Source organism: Conger conger, chromosome 7, assembly GCF_963514075.1.
Source record: "Conger conger chromosome 7, fConCon1.1, whole genome shotgun sequence".
Classification (NCBI taxonomy): Eukaryota; Metazoa; Chordata; class Actinopteri; order Anguilliformes; family Congridae; genus Conger; species Conger conger.
In genome coordinates, this window is record NC_083766.1 from 63,470,584 (window position 1) to 63,494,850 (window position 24,267).

At 47.0% G+C, this 24,267-nt stretch overlaps 2 protein-coding genes and 2 non-coding genes across 7 annotated transcripts in view; 2 read left to right on the plus strand and 2 right to left on the minus strand.

The window, feature by feature from the left end:
• The first annotated feature begins 3,254 nt into the window (after nt 1-3,254).
• LOC133133602 (uncharacterized) lies at nt 3,255-7,263 on the plus strand. The gene is made up of 6 exons (XM_061249703.1): nt 3,255-3,496; nt 3,655-3,793; nt 4,184-4,320; nt 4,653-4,698; nt 5,830-5,836; nt 7,046-7,263. The coding sequence occupies exons 1-6, from the start codon at nt 3,255-3,257 to the stop codon at nt 7,261-7,263; spliced, it is 789 nt and encodes a 262-aa protein (XP_061105687.1).
• A 7,624-nt stretch (nt 7,264-14,887) lies between these two features.
• Nucleotides 14,888-14,969, minus strand: trnal-aag (transfer RNA leucine (anticodon AAG)). Its single transcript has one exon. It is a non-coding gene; the product is annotated as a tRNA-Leu (tRNA).
• Nucleotides 14,970-16,846: 1,877 nt separating this feature from the next.
• On the minus strand, nt 16,847-16,920 carry trnan-guu (transfer RNA asparagine (anticodon GUU)). Its single transcript has one exon. It is a non-coding gene; the product is annotated as a tRNA-Asn (tRNA).
• Nucleotides 16,921-20,506: 3,586 nt separating this feature from the next.
• Nucleotides 20,507-24,267, plus strand: part of im:7136398 (schwannomin-interacting protein 1) — an 8,055-nt gene continuing 4,294 nt past the window's right edge. For 2 of the 4 annotated variants that reach the window (XM_061249873.1, XM_061249876.1), the window contains exons 1-4: nt 20,507-20,869; nt 21,159-22,188; nt 22,902-23,023; nt 23,901-23,985. In XM_061249873.1, the coding sequence (XP_061105857.1) occupies nt 21,961-22,188; nt 22,902-23,023; nt 23,901-23,985 (435 nt within the window). In that variant the 5' untranslated portion in view covers nt 20,507-20,869; nt 21,159-21,960. The remainder of the gene's footprint in view (nt 20,870-21,158; nt 22,189-22,901; nt 23,024-23,900; nt 23,986-24,267) is intronic. The other 2 variants (XM_061249874.1, XM_061249875.1) reach the window with 2 other exon arrangements.

The window sequence follows — 24,267 nt, forward strand, 5'->3', positions numbered from 1 at the left end:
TATGGTTTCTTGCGTTTTCATAAGCTCAGCTATAATTAATGTTCTAAGTCAAATAGATACACTCCTGGCATAAAACATCGAGAGTCCCGGAGAATTCAGCTGTACAGTCATATCTTGCTCTGCCCGTGTCCTTGACAGTTCGAGACGACCCCCCCCCCCAGCTGGCTGCTGTGTAATTCTAGCACAATTTAGCAGTTAACCAGTTTGAAACTATACAGGGTACATATCATACTTTAATACGGATATATTGATACACTTTTAGCACACATCGTCAAGAGTTTTGGAGGAACCAGCCTGCTCACTAAGGTGGAGTCTGATTTTGACTTGTGATTGTTTATCATGCTTTTAGGAGGGAGATCTTTTGTTCTGTGAATTTTCCCCGACATTGTCATTGTCCGCCGTCTTCAATTATAACTTTGTTGACAAAACTTTTTAATTCCTGTTTAGTGAACAATAAGACAGAGGAAGTTGGCAAGATATTTTTCCTCACACAATGTTTGGTATTTTTCGTAGCATTTGTTGTCTCCGTCCTGTTCATTTATCCGTTAAAGGATTATCATGCCCCGGTTATTCTGAAAGTACAAACTAGCTGCGAAATCCTCTCAGTATAACTGTGCTCGGTAGCAAAATAAGGAATATATATTTTCACCCACACAGTAGTTTGTTCAAAAATATTTGTCTCTTTGCATTTGTATGCAGGCAGTATTAGTCAGTAGCTAAACACGAGACGGTCGCTATTGTGGCACAAATGGCTCACGGTCGAGTGTGTCCGCGACGTATCTTATAGCAGTTAATAGCTCATTTATCCAATACAAAGTTCACTTACCAAGTTGTATGTGTTGTGTTAAAGCGGTGTAAAACACGAGGCTTTTGAGGAAAGACAAAGCCCGTTGTGGAAGTGAGGTTTGGTTTTTGTTAAGATTGATCAGCTCTCTCTCTTCTCCCAAAACTGACAACCATCCATCATGTTCGTTGTTTTGTTTGTTTGTATATTTGTTTTTAGACTTTGTTCTGTTCATTTGAACAGACATTGATCCAGGTCTTGCGATATTGACGTTTGTAAGGTATATATTTCCTGATTGTAACCGCTTGTTTATGCATTAAATCATTTTGCTCGATCCCTGCTTCGCACTTCGTTTTGCAGGTCGTTTTATTTAATGACTCACTTCCAAGGTGTGCGCGTGTAGTCTACGCGATGATCTGCATCTTGATGTTTTTCCGAATGTAATGCTAATAATACTTAAAAATAAGAGAACTTGCATGCAAACCTCCTGTGATAAAAAAATGAATACCTTTTGAGACATTTTTCGTGGAACTAAAACATGATTATTTCACCCTCGATAGGCCAAAACATGATTATTTCACCCTCTATAGGTCAAAACATGATTATTTCACCCTCTGATCTGATGATTCATTTGTTGCTGAAATATGGGCTTTTTACATACAAAAATGACACATATTTGTGCCTTTTTAGTGATATATTTCTGACTTAAACCCAAAATATAAAGCTTTTTTCTAACAAAAATTTAAATGGTATTGAAATGGAAGAGTGATCATCGTTCAGCTCAAGCGGATTATGTGGTAAATTGCTGCTATTTGGTGTTTGTAGGTTATTAACACATACAGGGAGCTGGAATCCTGCGATGGTGAAGAAAAGTAGTGACCCTACAGAGAGGGGTCACCTACAGAGAGACCCTATAGAGAGGGGTCACCTATAGAGAGACCCTATAGAGAGGGATCACCTATAGAGAGACCCAATAGATAGGGGTCACCCCCAGAGAGACCCTATAGAGAGGGGTCACCTACAGAGACCCTATAGAGAGGGGTCACCTACAGAGAGACCCTATAGATAGGGGCCAACTACAGACAGACCCTATTGAGAGGAGTCACCTACAGATACCCTATAGATAGGGGTCACCTATAGACATACCCTATAGATAGGGGTCACCTACAGAGAGACCCTATAGAGAGGGGTCACCTACAGAGACCCTATAGAGAGGGGTCACCTACAGAGACCCTATAGAGAGGGGTCACCTACAGAGACCCTATAGAGAGGGGTCACCTACAGAGAGACCCTATAGATAGGGGCCAACTACAGACAGACCCTATTGAGAGGAGTCACCTACAGATACCCTATAGATAGGGGTCACCTATAAAGAGACCCTATAGAGAGGGGTCACCCACAGACAGACCCTATAGATAGGAGTCACCGACAGACAGACCCTATAGAGAGGGGTCACCTATAGAGAGACCCAATAGATAGGGGTCACCCCCAGAGAGACCCTATAGAGAGGGATCACCTATAGAGAGACCCAATAGATAGGGGTCACCCCCAGAGAGACCCTATAGAGAGGGGTCACCTACAGAGACCCTATAGATAGGGGTCACCTACAGAGAGACCCTATAGAGAGCAGTCACCTACAGAGATACCCTATAGATAGGGGTCACCTATAGAGATACCCTATAGAGAGGGGTCACCTATAGAGAGACCAAATAGGGGCCACCTATAGAGAGACCCAATAGATAGGGGTCACACACAGAGAGGCCCTATAGAGAGGGGTCACCTACAGAGACCCTATAGATAGGGGTCACCTACAGAGAGACCCTATAGAGAGGAGTCACCTATAGACATACCCTATAGATAGGGGTCACCTATAGAGAGACCCTATAGAGAGGGGTCACCTACAGAGACCCTATAGATAGGGGTCACCTACAGAGATACCCTATAGAGAGGGGTCACCCATAGAGAGACCCAATAGGGGGCACCTATAGAAAGACCTAATAGATAGGGGTCACCCACAGAGAGACCCTATAGAGAGGGGTCACCTACAGAGACCCTATAGAGAGGGGTCACCTACAGAGACCCTATAGAGAGGGGTCACCTATAGAGAGACCCTATAGAGAGGGGTCACCCACAGACAGACCCTATAGATAGGAGTCACCAACAGACAGACCCTATAGAGAGGGGTCACCTATAGAGAGACCCTATAGAGAGGGGTCACCTATAGAGAGACCCTGTAGAGAGGGGTCACCTACAGAGACCCATAGCATGGTGCTTTCCTTCCCTCAGTGATGCCTGGAAGAGAGCAGCTTTTTGAACTTGTGAACTAACATGACAGATTAGCAAACTAGCTGTCTTAGTAACATAGCTACAGATAGTTAGATTTCATGAAAATACATAAAATAAAGCTGGCTGTGAGTAATGATGCACAGATCCTGTGTGTTTGGCTGAGGGGAGGAGCGCACGCGGGCGCATGAGAACCCTCTGCTCTGGCGCCCCCTGCAGGATGTCTGGGCAGCTGCGCGTGGCCGTGGTGGGGGCTGGGGCGGCGGGGCTCTGCGCTGCGCGTCACATCCTGTCGCGCCAGAACAACTTCCTGCCCCCGGTGGTGTATGAGCTGAGCGGCGGCGTGGGCGGGACCTGGGTTTACGAAGAGCGCGTGGGCTGCCATGACAACGGCCTGCCCATCCACAGCAGCATGTACCGCAATCTCAGGTACCCACCTCACCTCAGCACACAGGTACAGCCTCACCTGAGCACACAGGTAAAGCCAACATGTGCATCAAACAAATGCTACTGTAAATAAACACTCATTTATAATCCCAGAAACACATATCAGTACAGCACATACTCAAATGCACCCCCCCTCTCAGGACCAACCTGCCCAAGGAGGTGATGATGTTCCCGGATTTCCCCTTTGACCTCCAGCTGCCCTCCTTCCTGCCCCATCAGGAAGTGAAGCGATACCTGGAGAGATACAGTCAGCACTACCGCATCACCCCTTACATCCGGGTACCGTCACCATGACAACCACATCACCCCTCACATCTGTGTACTGTCAACATGACAACCCCTCTCACATCTGGATACCGTCACCATGACAACCACATCACCACTCACATCCGGGCACTGTCACCATGTCAGCCCCTCTCACATCTGCATACCGTCACTATGACAACCCCTCTCCCATCAAGGTACTGTTACCATGACAATCACTTCACCCCCTCACATCAGAGTACAGTCACTGTGGCAACAACTAACACTCATATGTGACACACAAGCTTTTAATAACCCCAAGTAAAGCATGCGATCCAGCTAAAGCCAGAACCCCACTGGAGCACGGATGGTAACTGTTGCTGTTTTTGGGTATGAACACGGTGATGAAATACCCCATGTGCTCAGTTTAAAACTGTGGTGGAGGAAGTGAAGCCGGTCGCCATGGAGACGGGGGAGGGAAAGGTGACGTGGGAGGTGACATCATCAGGTGGGCAGGGTGGACCGAGGACTGAGACATTCGACGCTGTGTTCGTCTGCAACGGGTGAGAGGGCCGAAACCCCATCCTGCCCTGCTGCTCCAGGCCAATCAACCAACCAACCTTCCTCCTGCTGTCTGTTCCTCATTTAGTGTCAACCTTAAACCCAGAATATTCATAATATTATATATATATATTCATGAATATTCATAAGGATCCAGCAAATCGGAAATCAAAACACTGAGCCAGCTTCAACACTGACAGGAAATGCAGTTTTTGACGTTGGGAATATGCAACTGATTTATCTGGTTATTTCAGGCAATCTGTGGTATTATCCTCTTCTCAGAGGTGGTGGTGGTGGTGATGACCTCTGACCTTTGACCTCTTTCTCCCTGCAGGCATTACTCTGACCCCTACCTGCCCGTTTTCCCGGCACACCTGTCTGTGTTTTCCCTGCAGGCTGTAATCACACACCAGTGATTGTTTACTAAACTTGGTGGGTGTGTGACCCAGGCACAGTTCATTCCACAAAATCGATATTTAGTGGAGCATCGCACCCTGGGGCTGAATCATGTCTCTGTCAGCGGGGCTGAATCATGTCTCTGTCAGCGGGGCTGAATCATGTCTCTGTCAGCGGGGCTGAATCATGTCTCTGTAAGCGGGGCTGAATCATGTCTCTGTCAGCAGGGCTGAATCATGTCTCTGTCTCTTTCAGCGGGGCTGAATCATGTCTCTGTCTCTTTCAGCGGGGCTGAATCATGTCTCTGTCTCTGTCAGCGGGGCTGAATCATTTCTCTGTCAGCGGGGCTGAATCATGTCTCTGTCAGCGGGGCTGAATCATGTCTCTGTCAGCGGGGCTGAATCATGTCTCTGTCTCTTTCAGCGGGGCTGAATCATGTCTCTGTCTCTGTCAGCGGGGCTGAATCATGTCTCTGTCTCTGTAAGCGGGGCTGAATCATGTCTCTGTCTCTGTCAGCGGGGCTGAATCATGTCTCTGTCAGCGGGGCTGAATCATGTCTCTGTCAGCGGGGCTGAATCATGTCTCTGTCAGCGGGGCTGAATCATGTCTCTGTCAGCAGGGCTGAATCATGTCTCTGTCAGCGGGGCTGAATCATGTCTCTGTCAGCGGGGCTGAATCATGTCTCTGTCTCTGTCAGCGGGGCTGAATCATGTCTCTGTAAGCGGGGCTGAATCATGTCTCTGTAAGCGGGGCTGAATCATGTCTCTGTCAGCGGGGCTGAATCATGTCTCTGTCAGCGGGGCTGAATCATGTCTCTGTCAGCAGGGCTGAATCATGTCTCTGTCAGCAGGGCTGAATCATGTCTCTGTCTCTGTCAGCGGGGCTGAATCGTGTCTCTGTCAGCGGGGCTGAATCATGTCTCTGTCAGCAGGGCTGAATCATGTCTCTGTCTCTGTCAGCGGGGCTGAATCATGTCTCTGTCTCTGTCAGCGGGGCTGAATCATGTCTCTGTCAGCGGGGCTGAATCATGTCTCTGTCAGCGGGGCTGAATCGTGTCTCTGTCAGCGGGGCTGATTCTCATAGTTTGTCTGCGGGGTGTGAGCAGAATGCTCGAGTTCATGGGTGTAGCTGAAGTCCTCCTGGTGTAATGTCGCAGCGTTTGTTCTCTTTGGTAAGAAAGGACGACGTCGGTCAGTAGCAGGGTCAGCCGGGCCTTCGCTGTGCCCCTCTGAAGCCATTCCATTCTCCAATAGAGAACTGAAGGAAAGTTTCATTCTCATTCCATGCATACGTTACGGTTATTGTTTAGTGTTGTAGTAACATATGCCATAGACAGCTCGATTCATTCTCATAAGCTGTTACAAATCAATCTTCAGATTTGGCTGTACAATACAGTTCAGACTTTCAGGAGCACCATCGTATATCACAATGCAGGATCACTGAGCATGCAGAAAAAGTTCACAGAGTAAAATCCAGAACAGCTATTTTTATTATTGTGATTGTTTTTGGCTGTGTGTGGGGATTGTGATTGTTTTGACTGATTGTGATTGTTCTTCGCTGAGTGTGCTGATTGTGACTGTTTTGGCTGACTGTGATTGTTCTTCGCTGAGTGTGCTGATTGTGATTATTTTGACTGATTGTGATTGTTCTTCGCTGAGTGTGCTGATTGTGATTATTTTGACTGACTGTGATTGTTCTTCGCTGAGTGTGCTGATTGTGATTATTTTGACTGACTGTGATTGTTCTTCGCTGAGTGTGCTGATTGTGATTGTTTTGACTGACTGTGATTGTTCTTCGCTGAGTGTGCTGATTGTGATTGTTTTGGCTGACTGTGATTGTTCTTCGCTGAGTGTGCTGATTGTCATTATTTTGGCTGACTGTGATTGTTCTTCGCTGAGTGTGCTGATTGTGATTGTTTTGGCTGACTGTGATTGTTCTTCGCTGAGTGTGCTGATTGTGATTATTTTGGCTGACTGTGATTGTTCTTCGCTGAGTGTGCCGATTGTGATTATTTTGGCTGACTGTGATTGTTCTTCGCTGAGTGTGCTGATTGTGATTATTTTGACTGACTGTGATTGTTCTTCGCTGAGTGTGCCGATTGTGATTATTTTGGCTGACTGTGATTGTTCTTCGCTGAGTGTGCTGATTGTGATTGTTCTGGCTGATTGTGATTGTTCTTCGCTGAGTGTGCTGATTGTGATTGTTTTGACTGATTGTGATTGTTCTTCGCAGAGTGTGCTGATTGTGATTGTTTTGACTGATTGTGATTGTTCTTCACTGAGTGTGTTGTGATCAGGGCCTATGGCTGCTCCACTCTGCTGCCCCCTACAGGCACCCTGCTGCACAGCCACGCCTATCGAGTCCCAGAGCCTTTCGCCGGCCAATCAGTGGTGGTGCTAGGGGCAGGAGCGTCGGGATTGGACATCTCCATTGAACTGGCGGGTGTCAATGCCCAGGTGATCCCGCCTCCCACCTCCACATTCTGTCTGGACTGCAGCCCCTACACTGGCCTGAAATGCAGGTCACGTCTTTCCCAAAGCATTGTGTAGAAGCTCTAATGTGCATTGAATGAAGGATATGAATGAGTGAATATGAGAGAAAAACAGTGACATCATAATATCCACAGCCTCTGAAACACAGGACAGCCTGTCACCTGTCTTTACAATTAAAATAAGTTTTTTCTTTTTGTGATTTTCTCCATATTTGGACTGGAGTTCCACAACCTGACACCCCCCTCCCATGTCTGTCAGGGCTCCCAAACTTACCTGCCGCCCAGGTAACTCATGTAGGAAGTCCTTTCTGGGTCCCGTTCACAGAAGACCTGTAAAAACCTTCTGTTAGTCCAGATCATAGACTGTTCCAGGCCTTCAGTGAAACGCTCCTCAATGTCTCTCACTGAAAGTGGGAATTCTGATCCTGGATCAGTTTCTCGGGGATTGGCACGGGCGACGGACGGGCTTTTCAGGATCGCTCTGAGAATGAAAATCTCTTTCACAAAAGAAATGTAAATTTAAGAGCTCTGGAGCTCTGGGGTAAAGAGGCTCTTTTTAAGGACGTTCAGCGTCTCTGAAAGGGGTTGTGAGGACATGAGGTCTCGATCTTAGAGCGATGAGTCACCGACACAACCCTGTCTGAAGCAGTTCTCTCTGCTCATCACCACATCTCACACACTCTTGATATTTGTGTAGCGCTTTTCACAGCAGACTGTCCCAAAGACACTTTACACAGTCACAGAAAGCTAGAAACATGAATCAGCCAAATAATATAAGTCCCCAAATAATATAAGAGTCAAACAGTGGCGAGACGGGAAGAGATCTGGAGAGGAACCCGGCTATAGGGGGAGCCCAGGCTCTGCTGGCCTACAGGCTAAGATGGGAACAGCTCAGGTATTAAACCAGCAGGAAAACTAGAAAGTCCACATGGATGGATGCAGAGTATGCTGTACAGAGGGGAGGGGGTTGAATCTGATGGACCAGCTGGCACAAACCTGAATACATACATGCACCAAGGTTTGATGCATCAGATGTTACCCCGGAGGATTCACCACTGAACACATGATACAGTACACAGTATACAGGCCTACCCAAATATTCTCACTGGATGTCTCTCTGACTTCTCCCTCCCTCTCCCCTCCTCCCTCCCTCCCTCCCACCCTCTCCCCTCCTCTCTCCCCTCCCTCCCACCCTCTCCCCTCCTCTCTCCTCCTCCTCCTCCAGCACACCCTGCGGCTCTCCAGGACCAGGGATGCCGACCCCTGCTCTACACGCTATATCCACTCTATACGCTATATCCACTCTATACGCTATATACACTCTATACGCCATATACACTCTATACGCTATATCCACTCTATACGCTATATCCACTCTATACGCTATATACACTCTATACGCTATATACACTCTATACGCTATATCCACTCTATACGCTATATACACTCTATACGCCATATACACTCTATACGCTATATCCACTCTATACGCTATATACACTCTATACGCTATATACACTCTATACGCTATATCCACTCTATACGCTATATACACTCTATACGCCATATACACTCTATACGCTATATACACTCTATACGCTATATACACTCTATACGCCATATACACTCTATATGCTATATCCACTCTATACGCTATATACACTCTATACGCTATATACACTCTATTGGACTTAATGCCCAGGCACTCAGACTCTGCTGGTGGGAGGCTGGCGAACATGGACTGAAGTAAAAAGAGCCGTCCTGGGCTACGTGAGAGGACGCTGGCGCTGCTTGTTCGCCGCTTCTCCGTTCGACTGAGATTCGTATTGTGTTTCGTAGGTTATTTTGTTTAGTTAGTCTAATTAGCATTTGTTCCTAGACCTTTTTTTAGTCTTTTTATTTATTTTTCCACGGTTGCAAAAAAGATCGAATCATCCGACCGACCTACCTGTGGCTGCTACCGGAGCTATTGCTACCTCCAGCTGTTAACACCCGGGGTTCATGCTGCCTCTGGACCCGTTCTTTTCACCGCTCCAGCTGGGTCTGTCTGCCCACATTGCTGCCGTACCACCGGACAACCACTTGACGAGGTATCCCCCAGACAGCCTCCCTGCTGTCTTGGTACGGTTAGTCCTTCGTCGGCTGGGACCGTTGCCTCTCAGTGAGCTCCGTGGCTATCATTTTGTGCTAGGACTGCTACTTCCCCTTGGCTGCTGCCTTTGCCCCAGAGCTAGCTAGCATAGCTAGCCTTTACTCGCTGCTAGCCTGGGATAGCAAGCTGAGGTCTGGCTTGACTGCAATTAAGCCCTTTTTTGTCTGGCATGCTTGGGACTGTCCTACTCTGCTTGCTAGCACTCTGACCACGAGTGCATCGCCTGCGACCACCTGCCGAAGATGCTAGGCAATCGGCTAGCCTCACTGTGCTACCCACTAGCATAGTGGAGCTACCAATTAGCGTCTGGCTAACGGTTAGCAGAGCTGGCGTTTCGCTACCTCTCGCCCTGGATATCATGCGCATCTGCTACTCTACCTCTCAACTCCACCATCTCAACATCCCCATCACCCCTGGTCATAACTATATTTCAAAAATCAAAGAACACGGACTTCTCCGCCGGCCTGGCAATATCCACCGAAGCTGCCGACGAAAGTTTGTTGTCCGCTCTGGAAATCCCATCCCCTCGCTCTGGTCCACCCGGCGTCCAGCAGTGACATCACGATGTCAACAAAACAAACAGCACGTGCACCCGGACTCTCTGAGAACCTTAGCCAAGGTTTCTCATGCCACCAAAAAATCATCCCATCTCACCTGTGCACTTTTCAACACCCGCTCACTTAATCTCAAAGAACTCATCATTAGTGAATTTATTAATGATAATAACCTGGACTTTCATCATTTTTCTCACTGAAACCTGGCAAAAACCGCTGGACTACTTTTCACTAAATAAAGCAACCCCCCTGGTTATGTGTACATGGACAAGCCTCGCCTGGAAGGGAAAACTGGCGGTGGAATTGCTGTCATCCACCGCCATGAAATAAAAACAACTCAAGTTCCCATCCAGGCTCCCACCTCATTTGAATCCCTCTGCTTAAAAATATCCGGCCCCATACCCCTGGTCATTGCCATCATCTATCGTCCTCCCAAACCCAACCCCACCTTTCTTTCCGACCTCTCTGAGTTTCTCACCCAGCTCTGTGCCATATCCCCGTCTATACTTCTGCTTGGCGATTTCAACATCCACATGGACTCCACCAAATGCACAACAGCAATAGAACTACTGGAAATTCTCACATTCTTCAACATCACCCAACACATTGATTTCCCCACACACAACAAAGGCCACACTCTGGACCTGGTCTGCTCCTCTGGCACCACCATCAGCCATATATCCTGCATCGACCTCACTTCCACTGTGTCTGACCACCTGGCCATCACCTTCCACATGGATAACCCCTCCCCCTTGGATAAGCAAAAGCGAACCATAACCTTCCGGAACCTCAAGTCCATAAATTCAGCTTCTCTGTCCACATCCCTCTCCAGCACCATTTCTGACTCCTCCTTCAACCAGACCGTTTCCCCCACCGATCTGGTTAACATCTACAATAACTCACTCTCCTCCTGCCTGGACCAGCTCGCACCCACCCAAACACGTTGTGTCTCCTTCACCAACACTGCCCCCTGGTACACTGACGAACTGCATTGCCTCAAAAAAAAGGGCCGTCAGCTAGAAAGGCTTGCTAAAAAAACTGGATTAACCATACACAAAGACATCTACCAACAACACCTACAGCTCTACAAAACCACCCTCAACTCCGCTCCTCCTACTATTCCGGCATCATCCAGTCTGAAAACAGCAACCCCAGAGTTCTCTTCTCCACCATCAACAAACTGCTCAATCCCATGGACACCATCTCACGCTCTTTCACCGTTGATAAATGCAATAACTTCCTCTCATTTTTTGATGACAAAATCAACACTATCCACAACCAGCTGACCATCTCCCCCCCCCTGGACCTCAGCCTGAGCCCCCCCCCACTCCCTACTCACTCCTTTTCCACATTCCTTAATATCTCCACATCTGACCTCTCCTCTGTAGTTGCTGGTATGAAGTCCTCAACCTGCTCCCTGGACCCCCTCCCCACCTCCCTCCTTAAGGATTGCCTCTCCACACTCTCCCCACTCATCACCAAAACGGTTAACGCCTCCCTCTCCTCTGGTTCAGTTCCCCCTCCTCTAAAGCTTGCCTCCATCACACCCATCCTCAAGAAACCTGGTCTAGACCCTGTCTCCCCCAACAACTACTGGCCCATTTCCAACCTACCCTTTCTGTCAAAAATCCTGGAACGTGTTGTCACTACTCAAATCACCACCTACCTGCAATCCCATAACCTCTTCGAACAATTTCAATCCGGTTTCCGCTCCAAACACAGCACAGAGACGGCCCTCATCAGAGTCACCAACGACCTCCTGCTCTCCTGCGACATCGGTTCACTCAACATCCTCATCCTCCTCGACCTTAGTGCTGCATTTGACACCATCAACCACCCCATCCTCCTTTCACGCCTCAAATCCACCCTTGGTATCACTGGCACTGCCCTTTCCTGGTTCACCTCCTACCTTTCCGACAGACATCAATTCATCTCCATAAACAACTGTAAATCCGTCACAACCCCCGTCAACCAAGGTGTCCCCCAGGGCTCGGTGCTTGGCCCCCTTCTGTTCATCCTTTACATTCTCCCCCTTGGACAGATCCTTCGCCACCATGGCCTCAATTTCCACTGTTACGCAGACGACACACAGCTCTACCTCCCCTCCAAAACCATCACTGCTACCACTCTCTCCACCCTCACCACCTGCCTGTCTGATATTAAAACCTGGATGCAAACAAACTTTCTAAAACTCAACTGCAATAAATCCGAGATCCTTATCATTGGTCCAGATGCCCTCACCCGCTCCACTCGCAATTTCTCCCTCAACATCGACGGCTCTATTGTCACCCCCTCCACCAAAGTTCGTAACCTTGGTGTCATCTTCGATCCCACCCTCTCCTTCCAGTCCCATGTCAACCAAATCACTAAAACAGCCTTCTTCCACCTCCGCAACATTGCCCGCCTCCGTCCCTCCCTATCCCAAACTGCTGCAGAGACACTCATCCATGCCTTTATCTCATCCAGACTCGACTACTGCAATAGCCTCCTCTACGGTACCACCTCCAAAATCCTTAAAAAACTGCAATATGTGCAAAACTCTGCTGCCCGCCTCCTCACCAGAACCCACTCCAGACACCACATCACCCCAGTCCTCCATGACCTTCACTGACTCCCAGTCAAACACAGAATTGACTTTAAAATTCTCACTACCACTTACAAGGCCCTCAATAACCAGGCTCCCCAATACCTCTCCGACCTCCTTCAACCTCATGTCCCCACCCGCTCCCTCAGATCTGCTGATGCCAACCTCCTTGATTTCCCCCACAGGAAAACCAAACGCACCTGGGGTGACAGGGCTTTTTCAGTCGCTGCCCCCACTCTCTGGAACGCACTGCCACCCCACATTAAGACAGCCCCCACCCTTTCCGTGTTCAAAACGTCCCTCAAAACCCACCTATTCAGACTTGCTTTCCCCACATTTTAAATCTCCCTCTAGCCTTAGCTGTTGTTTTAATCCAGCCCTTTTTAGCCTTTTAACTTTTGGTTTTCTCTCATAATAAAGTTGTTTATTTTGTTTTGCTCCCTTTACATTTAGCTTTTGTTCTTAATCTTTCCTCTTTTTAGCCTTTTTATTTATTTATTTTCTTAAAAAAGCTGTTATTTTTATTTATTTTGTAAAGCGTCTTTGGGTACCATGAAAAGCGCTATATAAATTTGATGTATTATTATTATTATTATTATACGCTACATACACTCTATACGCTACATCCACTCTATACGCTATATCCACTCTATACGCTATATACACTCTATACGCTATATACACTCTTTACGCTATATCCACTCTATACACTCTATGCGCTATATACACTCTATATGCTACATCCACTCTATACGCTATATACACTCTATACGCTATATACACTCCTTATGGTTCTGGATTTCAGACCTGGAGCACTTGCCATAGGTGTGATTTGCTTGTCTGGTTTTTGAACCCAAGACCTTCTGAAAACTGCGTATGCACATCAGTTCCTAACCCAAGTGAGTCTCTGTTGCCCAATCGGTCAGCGCGTTCGGCTGTTAACCGAAAGGTTGGTGGTTCGAGCCCACCCAGGGACGGTGTGTTTTATTTCACGTGTGTTCAAACCTCAAAGTACTGACTGCTTTGGGGGAGAGGGGGCGTGTCTCTGAAGTGGCTCTGGTCCTCTGTGCTTATTTTAGTGGAGCAGTCACCTTCATCGCCCCACTGCATCAGCGACCTTCACTCCTGGCCAGGGAGGCCGGTCAGTTGGTTTTAGTTTTTACCGTAACATCAGCAAACCAATTCAGACCCAAGAAACCAGGTGAGGTGAGTTACTTATGTAATCAGCTGCTTTATTTGATCAGTTACAGTCCCCTCCAAAAGTATTGGAACAGCAAGGCCAATTCCTTCATTTTTGCAATACACTGAATACATTTGGGGTTGACATTAAAGGGTGAACATGAGACAAGAGTTAAGAATTTCTGTTTTTATTTCCTGGTATTTACACCTAAATGTGTTAAACTACATAGAACATAGCACCTTTCGTATCAGACCACCCAATTTTTGGGTGAGCAAAGGTATTGGAACAGAGAGTGTTTAAGTAAATGAAAGTAAATAACACTTCATATTTGGTAGCATATCCCTTGCTTGTGATAACTGCATGAAGCCTGCAACCCAAACATCAAACTTGCATTGTTATTTTGTGATAGGCTTTTACTGCAGCCTATTTCAGTTACAAGCAGTCGGTCGCCCCTCTTTTCTAAGCTTCAAAATGGCTGCTTTTCTCCCAAAGACAGCTCTCTGTTCTTCATGTTGGTTTATCGTTTCTAACACAAATGCAGTCTTCACAAGCAAAACCCAAGAGCAGACATTCAGAACTGTTTATAGTTTAACCAATCAATCTAACCAGGACACAGCCACATGTTCCAATACTTTTGCCCACCTAAAAATTGGGTGGTCTGATACAAGCGGTGATATGTTCTAAGTTGTTCAACAAATATCGATAAAAATAACAGGAAATAAAAGCTGAAATTCGGATCTGCCATCTCATGAACATCTTTTGTATAGCAAAAACAAATGAATTGACCTTGCTGTTCCAACACTTTTGGAGGGGACTGCATAAGATAATTCAATTGCATAGGGAGGGTGAAAGTCACAGGAAAATAACTGGGAAAAGAACAGGAATTTCCCAAACTGGAGATACAAACACAGAGAAGAGCACTCCTACAGCAGGCCTGTTGGGAGTGATCTTTCTTCCTCATTTCATCCATTGGCATTCTTTGTTTCTTTATTTGCTTCAGCGAATGTCATTTAGCCTACAGCACACGCAATAAGCTCCGAGTTCCTCTTCTTTTTAATCTGCTTCTCTGGAAATAGAAACTTTTAAGTGCACAACAAAGACTGTTGATGAGGTCAACACCAAAAGCTCTGCTCTCGGGAAGGTTTAATGAGATTTCCTGTGCTGTTATTTTCACCTTACTTCAACTGTGCTCTTGCATTAAAAGAGTCGTATTGGCAGCGGTGGGATTCGAACCCACGCCCCCGAAGAGACTGGAGCCTTAATCCAGCGCCTTAGACCGCTCGGCCACGCTACCGTGCTGTGTCTGCAGAACTAAGGCACTAAGAGCCTGCTGAGCATGTCTGCTTCAGGGGCACGCAGGGTGTGCTGCTGAGAGATCGCACACTCCAGGGCGTACGGTGGAGGATTTTCACCTTGAAAACCACCTCAACTGACTCCACATATAAATGGTATAAATGGGTACAAGCATCAATTTGATTGAAAGCCTCTCGTCTCGTCCAGGGATGATGTTATTTGATGTTATTGTCACACTTCAAAGCAGCGGAGAGAAAAGAGCAGGCAGGGCTCTCCCCCATAGCCGAGAATCCGCTCCCTGACAGGCAGGGCCACGGTCTCTGTAACTGAAAGGTTGATGGTTTGGGCGGCTCCCTCGCGGGACACAAGCTCGTTGTTTTAAGAACTGAAAGTAACACGGCACCCTGGGTGTGTGGTGAGGGGTCTCAGGTGCTGGCTCTGGGCTCTGGGCTCAGGGCTCTTTCTCCAGCCTGCCCCTCCCCGTGTCATCGGTCCCGACATGGACCATGGCCACTGGATCCCTCCCTGCTGGGCCGGGAGCTTGTCCATGTGCTCTAGAAAGAAAATGGCGTTCAACAAAACTACAAGCTTTCTTCCTGGCATGGAAAGTCTCACAAGCTTTAAGAATGCCCTCACAGCTGAAAGATCTTCATATTTTTCTACCCTAATAGAAGAACATAAAAACAATCAGAGATGCCTGTTCCACAGGGTCGACACTGAAATCATAAAGACAAGAGAGACAATATGAGCAAGGCTGTCACACAAAACGCCCATTCAGTCCAGAGGTAGGTCCAGGTCGGCCCTTCCGCGTTTTGTGTTTTCTTTTGTGAATTTTGCTTCATGCAGATCCGACATGAATTAAAAACTCAATTGAACAAAACAACTTTTTGCTGGAACATGACTGGATTTTTGAAATAAATGTTTGCACATTTTTTAGCTGCAAAAGCAACAATATTGCCACACTGTACAGTGGCTGAGAGAATAGCGCACGCTGGGCTTACACCCCATGGCTGAGAATCCACTCCCCGGGCTGTTGGAGCCCAACCTGAGTGAAGGTCGCTGATGCAGTGGGGCGATGAAGGTGACTGCTCCACTAAAATAAGCACAGAGGACCAGAGCCTCTTCAGAGACACGCCCCCTCTCCCCCAAAGCAGTCAGTACTTTGAGGTTTGAACGCACGTGAAATAAAACACACCGTCCCTGGGTGGGCTCGAACCACCAACCTTTCGGGTAACAGCCGAACGCACCGACCGATTGGGCCACAGAGACCATGAACACTGTGTCTCGGGGCACACACTGATGTCCATACATAGTCAGACGGTAATTCATACAGTATATAGACACCCCACATTTTGTAAACCAAGGTAGATTGCACACAATGTGTTTTATACCACAATGCACAGTGGTGGATATAAAGGCGGTCAACCCCTGAACCAAGCTGGCTTTCGAGAGCTATCAGTGACACACAGTGGCCGAAGCTGGAACTGCAGCCTGACCGCGACTGAGGGATGAAGAGCGAGAGGAAGAGAGAAAGAAGGAGAAATAAGGACATATCATGCGCTCTGAATCCTCTAGAATAATAACATAATTTCCTATTGCGTCTCTCAGCTCTGGCGCTCCTCAGTTTCCATAGGACTGTAGTTTCACTGAGAAACATGGCGGCCATTTTGTTTTTCAGCTGGTCACCACATATCACTTGCTGTGAAATGAATGAATATTCGTGTTATTTCCCGTTTTTAATGGAATCTAAATGGTTCTTCGTCGTGTCTGAATTCTCCATTCCAGGAAGGAGAATACAGGACTATATGCTTGTGTCGTGTCTTTGAGAGCAAGAAAAAAACGTTTTCACGAGATAATACGGTTAAGAGAAAAGACACGCGTCCCTGGGTGGGCTCGAACCACCAACCTTTCGGTTAACAGCCGAACGCGCTAACCGATTGCGCCACAGAGACATAAATAGGGTCACCTGCCGGACTATATAAATCGGTACATATCTTTAGTAGTACAAAGACTACATGTCGTATCCACACAACGAATACATGTTTACATTGACAGTTACACGTTTATTGATTTTCGTCTGAACGTATCCTAAAGAAATCAAGATTCGTTCAAGATTGCCTGTGCGCATTTCCTTGCAGTGATCACGGCCTTAACTGGCTAAGCATACACTGATACGTAGCGCGATACACGTTACAGCGGGACAGTCAACTTGGTCTTAAACTTCAAATAAGTCTTTAGCTAGCAACCTAGCTCAAACGAAAACGCAGGGCGAATTAGCGCATTCATTCCCACACACCATTATTTTGACATTCACATTGTTTACCGAATGAACCGCGGAATCACCGATAGGCGAACACATGCTTTAAATTCATAAACTACAACATCCATAATATTTTGCAAATGACAAGCGCCCTAGCAAACGACCCGATTTGTTGGGAAAACAATACCAGCTGGCAATGGAACACCAGAAAACCTCAATGACCTCATTCCGTACACGACAAAAGCCTTATAAAAATGTTAAGTAAATGAAGTAAGCAAAATAATCTACATTATGCGTGATAATATTGTAGGCCTACTGCATCCCAACTGTTTGCTTCTGCATAACTAGCCAAATCTGGCAAAAACACGTTTATATTTAAGCTCAAGCAGTGGTATATAGAAAATGTATCGCTGCTATGAATCAATCAGATTGTGAGATGTGTTTCTTACCCCTTTTTATAAAATTCACTTTTCTTTGCTCAAAATACAATACGAAATGTATTCAGACCTCGGCAATTAAAGCTTGTAACCTTTTGGGACTTGGATAACTAAGTTTACTCTTTGTGCTAGCTACTGCATTCGCAGATTGGTTTCCACCACAAAGCAGCTCTTATGCAGTTATGTGGGTCACACGCAGGGAGACGATGGTCCTCTTACCCTGTATAAATAAAGGTTCATAAAATAAAATCTTTATCCGTGTGAATATTAAAGCCCACATCGTTATGCGTTCCTAATTTATGTCGGAGACATGGGACGCAAACAAAACAAAACAAAAAAAACACCCAGGAACGTTTTCTACAGTTAAAATGTTAACATACAATAAACGTTTGTATTTTAACATAAAATCTCAGGGAATACTAATTATTATGTAGTTCCATAACTAAGCGCCTATTTGGAAAGTGGCGAGTAGCCGATTTAGTTCAAGACATTTTATAAATCAAAATTTTCCTCAACAGGAGAGCGTGCTAGCTAGTCTGCAAAGCTAGTTAGTCGACACGACAACTCTACCAAATGTAGCTCAATACTGTATGCTGGATTATACTTGCATTTAAAACGTAGCTACCCAATTATCAAATTAGAAATTTTAACAAAACTTGAAAACAGGTAGAAAAAACACCCCTTGTAGATATAGTTCAGTTGGTTCAGCTAACTAACGCCTATACTGGAGTTTATCATCCTGCAAAACGGTTTATCGCCACCTAGCCAACCTCGTATACCTACTGGGTGATATTGTATTTAATTTAAGATATAAAATGTAACAACTGACATTTTTATCTGTGTGTTCCAGTCGAAGAAGCGAAGGTACATCCCGATAAGCTGTCAAAGCTCGCTCGCTCGCTCCGTCCCGCGCTGACTGCAGTCAGGACCATGGGCACACACATTTTAAATGCGTTTTAAATTCATATAACAAATCTGATAAAAGGTGCATAGAGAACTCACACAGTTCGTGCATTACCACGTTTTACACGGAGGTGCATTATATTTAAGATGTCATCTGAGAATGTAGATAGGGTCACCAGTCACCACGCAAATGCGCAGAAGGATTGAAAGGTAGTACAGGGGGGTATTTCACAAAACAGGATTACTGAGTTAGCTGGATAACTGCACTGAGTAAAACCCGGAAATTGTCCCAAATCTGGAACATGGACTGAAGACTGTTTCCAGGTTTTACTCAGCGCAGTTTTGCAGCTAAATCAGCAACCCGGCTTCATGATACAGCACCAGGTGTACACTTAGAGATGGGCCACCAGTTACCCCGGTTCAATCAACCAATTGTTAGATAACAATAATAATTAGACCACAATAAATGGTCTTCAAATGCCACTAGATTTTATCAGCTGCTGTTTATGTCCTGGGATGTGGCTAAAAATGATAGATCATGTAAATGATCATTGGTAGTTTTTTCGTAGTTTTAACATCCCCTTGTATATTCCCCTTGTCCTAAGGGTAAAAAATGATCCGCCTTTCCGAAACCCCTGAAATAAACCATCGTAATGCCCCCCCCCCCCCCCCCCATCTCGAAATGCTACCGCATTATTGTGAAATTCGTGTGTGGTTGTGTGTATGTGTTTGAATGTGCGTGTTTGTGTGTGTGTGTGTGTGTGTGTGTCGCTCTGGATAAGAGCGTCTGCTAAATACCACGTAATGTAATGTAATGTAATGTGTGTGTGTGTGTGTGCGTGGGTGCCTGGGCGAGGGGGTTTCACACAGTGTGTGGGTGTTGTGGTAACAAATGGCCGCAGGGGGGAGCTATACGCCCAAACAAATATTCATACTGTACTGCTCCGTTTTCCGGTAACCCAGTAAATGCGTTTTTCTATCTGCGCCTCTATCTGTGCCCGCGCATTCGTGGACAGTCTGGACGCTGACAACTTCATATACTCACCATAAAAATGTGCAATTTCTGACAAATTGCCATAAACTTCGGGGGGGTTTTTTACACACGCGTTCTCAGCTGTGGAAGGGTGATGTTAAATGAAAGTTTCGCATGAGACCTCCCTGTTGGATTCTGAAACTGTGCCAAATGGCAATTAGCATCGAACTGCAACCGTGACATTCAAATGAAAGCGATGAGCTAAGGCAGTCATAAGACATATAGGCTAGAGTTGGGATCTCTAATTCGTTCAGGACTTTAAACCCACTTATTTCAAAACTGAAGCCACATTTAGGCAACATAAATTAGACAAGTAACGCGAAGGAGTGATAAACTAGTTAGCCAACTGATCTCGTTATGGTAGCCATGGCAGTTAGGCTATTATGAAGGCCTCATAAACGAATGAATATATTCTATTACATCGAAATGCTGCGTTTGTTTATCTTTAAATAATGGGTTTGTGTTGACATGTCGACATTCCTGGAAAACAAGCTTCTAAATTGGCCCCAGTCTAAATTCTCTTGTGAACGCGGGAATCCCAGGCACGCCCTCTGTCGCAGCTGCTTCTGAGAAGTTGACAAGCAAAGCGAGCCTTATGCCGAAGGGCTCGAAAATTGTGAGGTCGACAAAAACAGTGTAACACTGGTCTCGACTAAAACCTGCTATGCTATATTGGTAGGACGCGGGGATGCTGATCACTGGGATAGACTACTGATTGGTGTGCTACACGGAGGTCCGGCGGTTAAGGCGACTATTGTTTCTACTTCCAGAATTCTCCCATCTGGTTTGAATCGTCATCTCCGAAATTGTGAAATTGGACACCTGAATCACTCTTTTTTTCCCCTTTCGTCGCTCTCTCCCCTCCCCTTCCTCCCAGGGCCGCTGTTTTCTTGTTTAGTGTTTACTGTGACCTCTGGATTTTCATAACAATTCGAGCCATTTGAATGCAACCAGCCAAGACGTCCCGTCAAAGTCAGCTGTGATACGCCAACGGCTGTCGCCGCTGGATCAAACTCCTACATTCAAAGTCAGCGTTCGCTAAAACAGTAAGGAGTGAAAATGGAAAGGGGTGGGCAGAAAACGGAGGGAGGGGAGGTGAGGAGAAAAGGCGAGGCAAATGTTTTCCTAAGTTAAGGCGAAACACATATAAACGAAGATAAAGGCGATAAGATATCTTGTCAGTGTATCCGCGCGACTGGGATTGCGCGTTTCACCAGCAAAAGAGTATCTGACAGCGCGGGGCGTGCTGTGACCAAACATCCGAGCGGGTAAGTTCGTCCGCCCGTCCGTATGTATGTATGTCCATGACCCCAAAAAACTATTGAAAACAACATGTTACTCGCCAAGTTTCCCCAGGCTAACCACATGTTTAAAAGTTAAATTGTTTGCAACGAAAGACGGTGCCTCAGACGGCTTTTGCGTAACTTCAAGTATCTACGTGTCCTGCATCCTTTAGACTACTCTGCAGATCGCGGGGCGTTACTCACACTGTTTTTTATAAGAGCCGTTGTCAACGGCAACAAAGTAGGCTTTAGGTGTTTTGGTGCTTGATTTAAGGAGCCGATGACACGCTCGACCCCAGAACCAAGGTGCTGACCACAACATTGACCCGAAGTGCAACGACACAGCATCTTTAGCCAAGGCCAGTAACCGCTGTACACTTTTGCTTGAATCAACCCCCTGCGTCGCGACCTGACGTCCAGCAAACTATAGCTTTCCAAAGTAATGGATACATATCAGCTACGAATTACATACGCTATAAACAGCCCCTGTGGAATCACTTAGCCAAAAAGAAGACAAGCGATGGCATGATTAAAAAACTCCGTCAGCCTCTGGCTACGGAGGATTGTGGGAACTGTAGTCACATATTTGATCTCCCAAGCGAAACACTATGATTGGACAGGCCCTTATAATAAATAGTAGCTCTGCACATTCAGGAATGATTGAATGTGCAAGTATTCTGGAGCAATGTCAAATGTGAGCTTGCAGTCGGAGACATTGTGCACAATTACAACGGCACAAACTATTAAACAATAACTAATATACCATCAGAGTTTTCGCTGGGCTCAAAGGGAGTCCCAAGGCAGAGGTCACAGCAGAAAAAGCTTGTGATCAGACAACATCATTATTACATTACATTACATTATTGGCATTTGGCAGACGCTCTTATCCAGAGCGACGTACAGTTGTTTAGACGAAGCAGGAGATCCACAGAGCATCGATCTGATGAGTGATGAGTTAATGAGTGAAGTGCTTGTATAAAAATCCACACATTTACTAATGTTTACTCTTATTAACTGTGACTTCTGCACCACACAAAGAGCCCCTCCCTCTCCACAGTCTCGCCCTGGAGTAGAAGATGGAGGAGGAGAAGGAGAGAGAGAGAGAGCGGGAGGAGAAGGAGCGAGAGAGTGAGCGGGAGGAGGAGAAGGAGTGTGACGAGACAGAGGATTCCGCTCGGGCCGCAGAAGGGGCGGTCCTGTCCTCAAAGGATGACTCTGACTTACCCATCATGCACTGGGAGGCTCTGAGCATGCGCATCGCAGAGCTGGAGAAACAGGAGGAGGAGAGGAAGGAAAGGTTAAAGGTCAGAGTGCAGAATGCGCTCCCTCATTCTTTCACTCTCCCCCTCAGTTCCTTCCCTCTCTCCCTCTCTCCCTCTCACTCTATCTCTCCCTCTCTCCCTCTCTCCCTCTCTCCCTCTCACTCTCTATCTCTCCCTCTCACTCTATCTCTCCCTCTCACTCTCTATCTCTCCCTCTCACTCTATCTCTCCCTCTCTCCCTCTCACTCTCTATCTCTCCCTCTCCCTCTCCCCCTCCCACTCTCTATCTCTCCCTCTCTCCCTCTCACTCTCTATCTCTCCCTCTCTCTCTCTCCCTCTCACTCTCTATCTCTCCCTCTTCCTCTCTCCCTCTCACTCTCTATCTCTCCCTCTCCCTCTCTCCCTCTCACTCTCTATCTCTCCCTCTCCCCCTCTCACTCTCTATCTCTCCCTCTCCCTCTCTCCCTCTCACTCTCTATCTCTCCCTCTCCCTCTCTCCCTCTCACTCTATCTCTCCCTCTCACTCTCTATCTCTCCCTCTCCCTCTCTCCCTCTCACTCTCTATCTCTCCCTCTCCCTCTCTCCCTCTCACTCTCTATCTCTCCCTCTCCCCTCTCCCCCTCTTACTCTCTATCTCTCCCTCTCCCTCTCTCCCTCTCACTCTCTATCTCTCCCTCTCCCTCTCTCCCTCTCACTCTCTATCTCTCCCTCTCTCCCTCTCACTCTCTATCTCTCCCTCTCCCTCTCTCCCTCAGAGCACTGCAGAGGTGGAGCGAGGGAATGTGTCGGTGGGCTGGATGGAGGAGAGGGATGGAGGGAGCTGGTGGGAGGACGTGGAGGCAGACAGAAGCCGGAGGATCACTGCGCTCACTTCACGGTAGAGCGACGGAATTGTGTGGTCTGTAGCGGTCTGTAGTGGTCTGTAACAGTCTGTAACAGTCTGTAGTGGTCTGTAGCAGTCTGTAGCAGTCTGTAGCGGTCTGTAACAGTCTGTAGCAGTCTGAAGTGGTCTGTAGCAGTCTGTAGCAGTCTGTAGTGGTCTGTAGCAGTCTGTAACAGTCTGTAGCAGTCTGTAGTGGTCTGTAGCAGTCTGTAACAGTCTGTAGCGGTCTGTAGCGGCCTGTAACAGTCTGTAGTGGTCTGTAACAGTCTGTAGCAGTCTGTAGTGGTCTGTAGTGGTCTGTAGCAGTCTGTAACGGTCTGTAGCGGTCTGTAGCGGCCTGTAACAGTCTGTAGTGGTCTGTAATTCGCGAGTAAATGCTCAGTGAAGTTTATTAAAGCAAAGGCTCATAGCAGGTTACCACGACCATGCCCCATGATGATGATGATGATGATGATGATGATGATGAGGAGGAGGAGGGGGTTTGCCTTTAGCTGACTGGTAACATGTTTGACTAAGAAATCTTTGGCCGAGTGAGAAACCAGGGTTCAAATCCCACCTCGGACTCTCTGTGCAAATCTCTAACTCAGTGCACTCTTCTCCAATGGCCTCTGGCACAGTGCGAACGTGGGAGTTTCATTCTTCCTGGCATGCACAGCTGTTTCCCAAACAATGTAACGAAAGAGGAGAAATAATCCCTCAAACAAAATTGCCTCATTAATAGAAATGAACAGCTTGTAAAATTTCTGGGATTGCGATTGGGGTTGGAAGGAAAACCAGCAGAGACGGGCTGGGATCAGGTCACTTTCCTTCATTTGATACTGTGGGATCACATCTCTGGAGCCTCATGAAAGCATGTCTCACTCCCCTCCAGGTTCCACAACCAGAAGAACCTGCAGCTGTGCTTCATCAACGACAGCGGCAGCGAGGATGAGGAGGGAGAGCGAGCGGGGGGGGAGGTGAGGAGGGGTGACCATCGCGTGGTCAGAATGCTCCGGTCAGCTCTACAGCTCAGCCTGTGGGCTCCTGACTGACCAGCAGGGGGCGCTGCTGCACAATGAACCCTGCACAGCAGGCCCAGCACACACTGGCTCTGTCCAATCGCTTATTCTGTCTGCCCGTCAACGTGGCCTGAAGTCAATCAAGATCCTCCATCTCTATGGACGGTCCAGCCCATTAAATGTTCCCTGAAGGAGTGGGGCACAAGGTGGCTACAGAAGTATCCTAAGATACCTGACTGG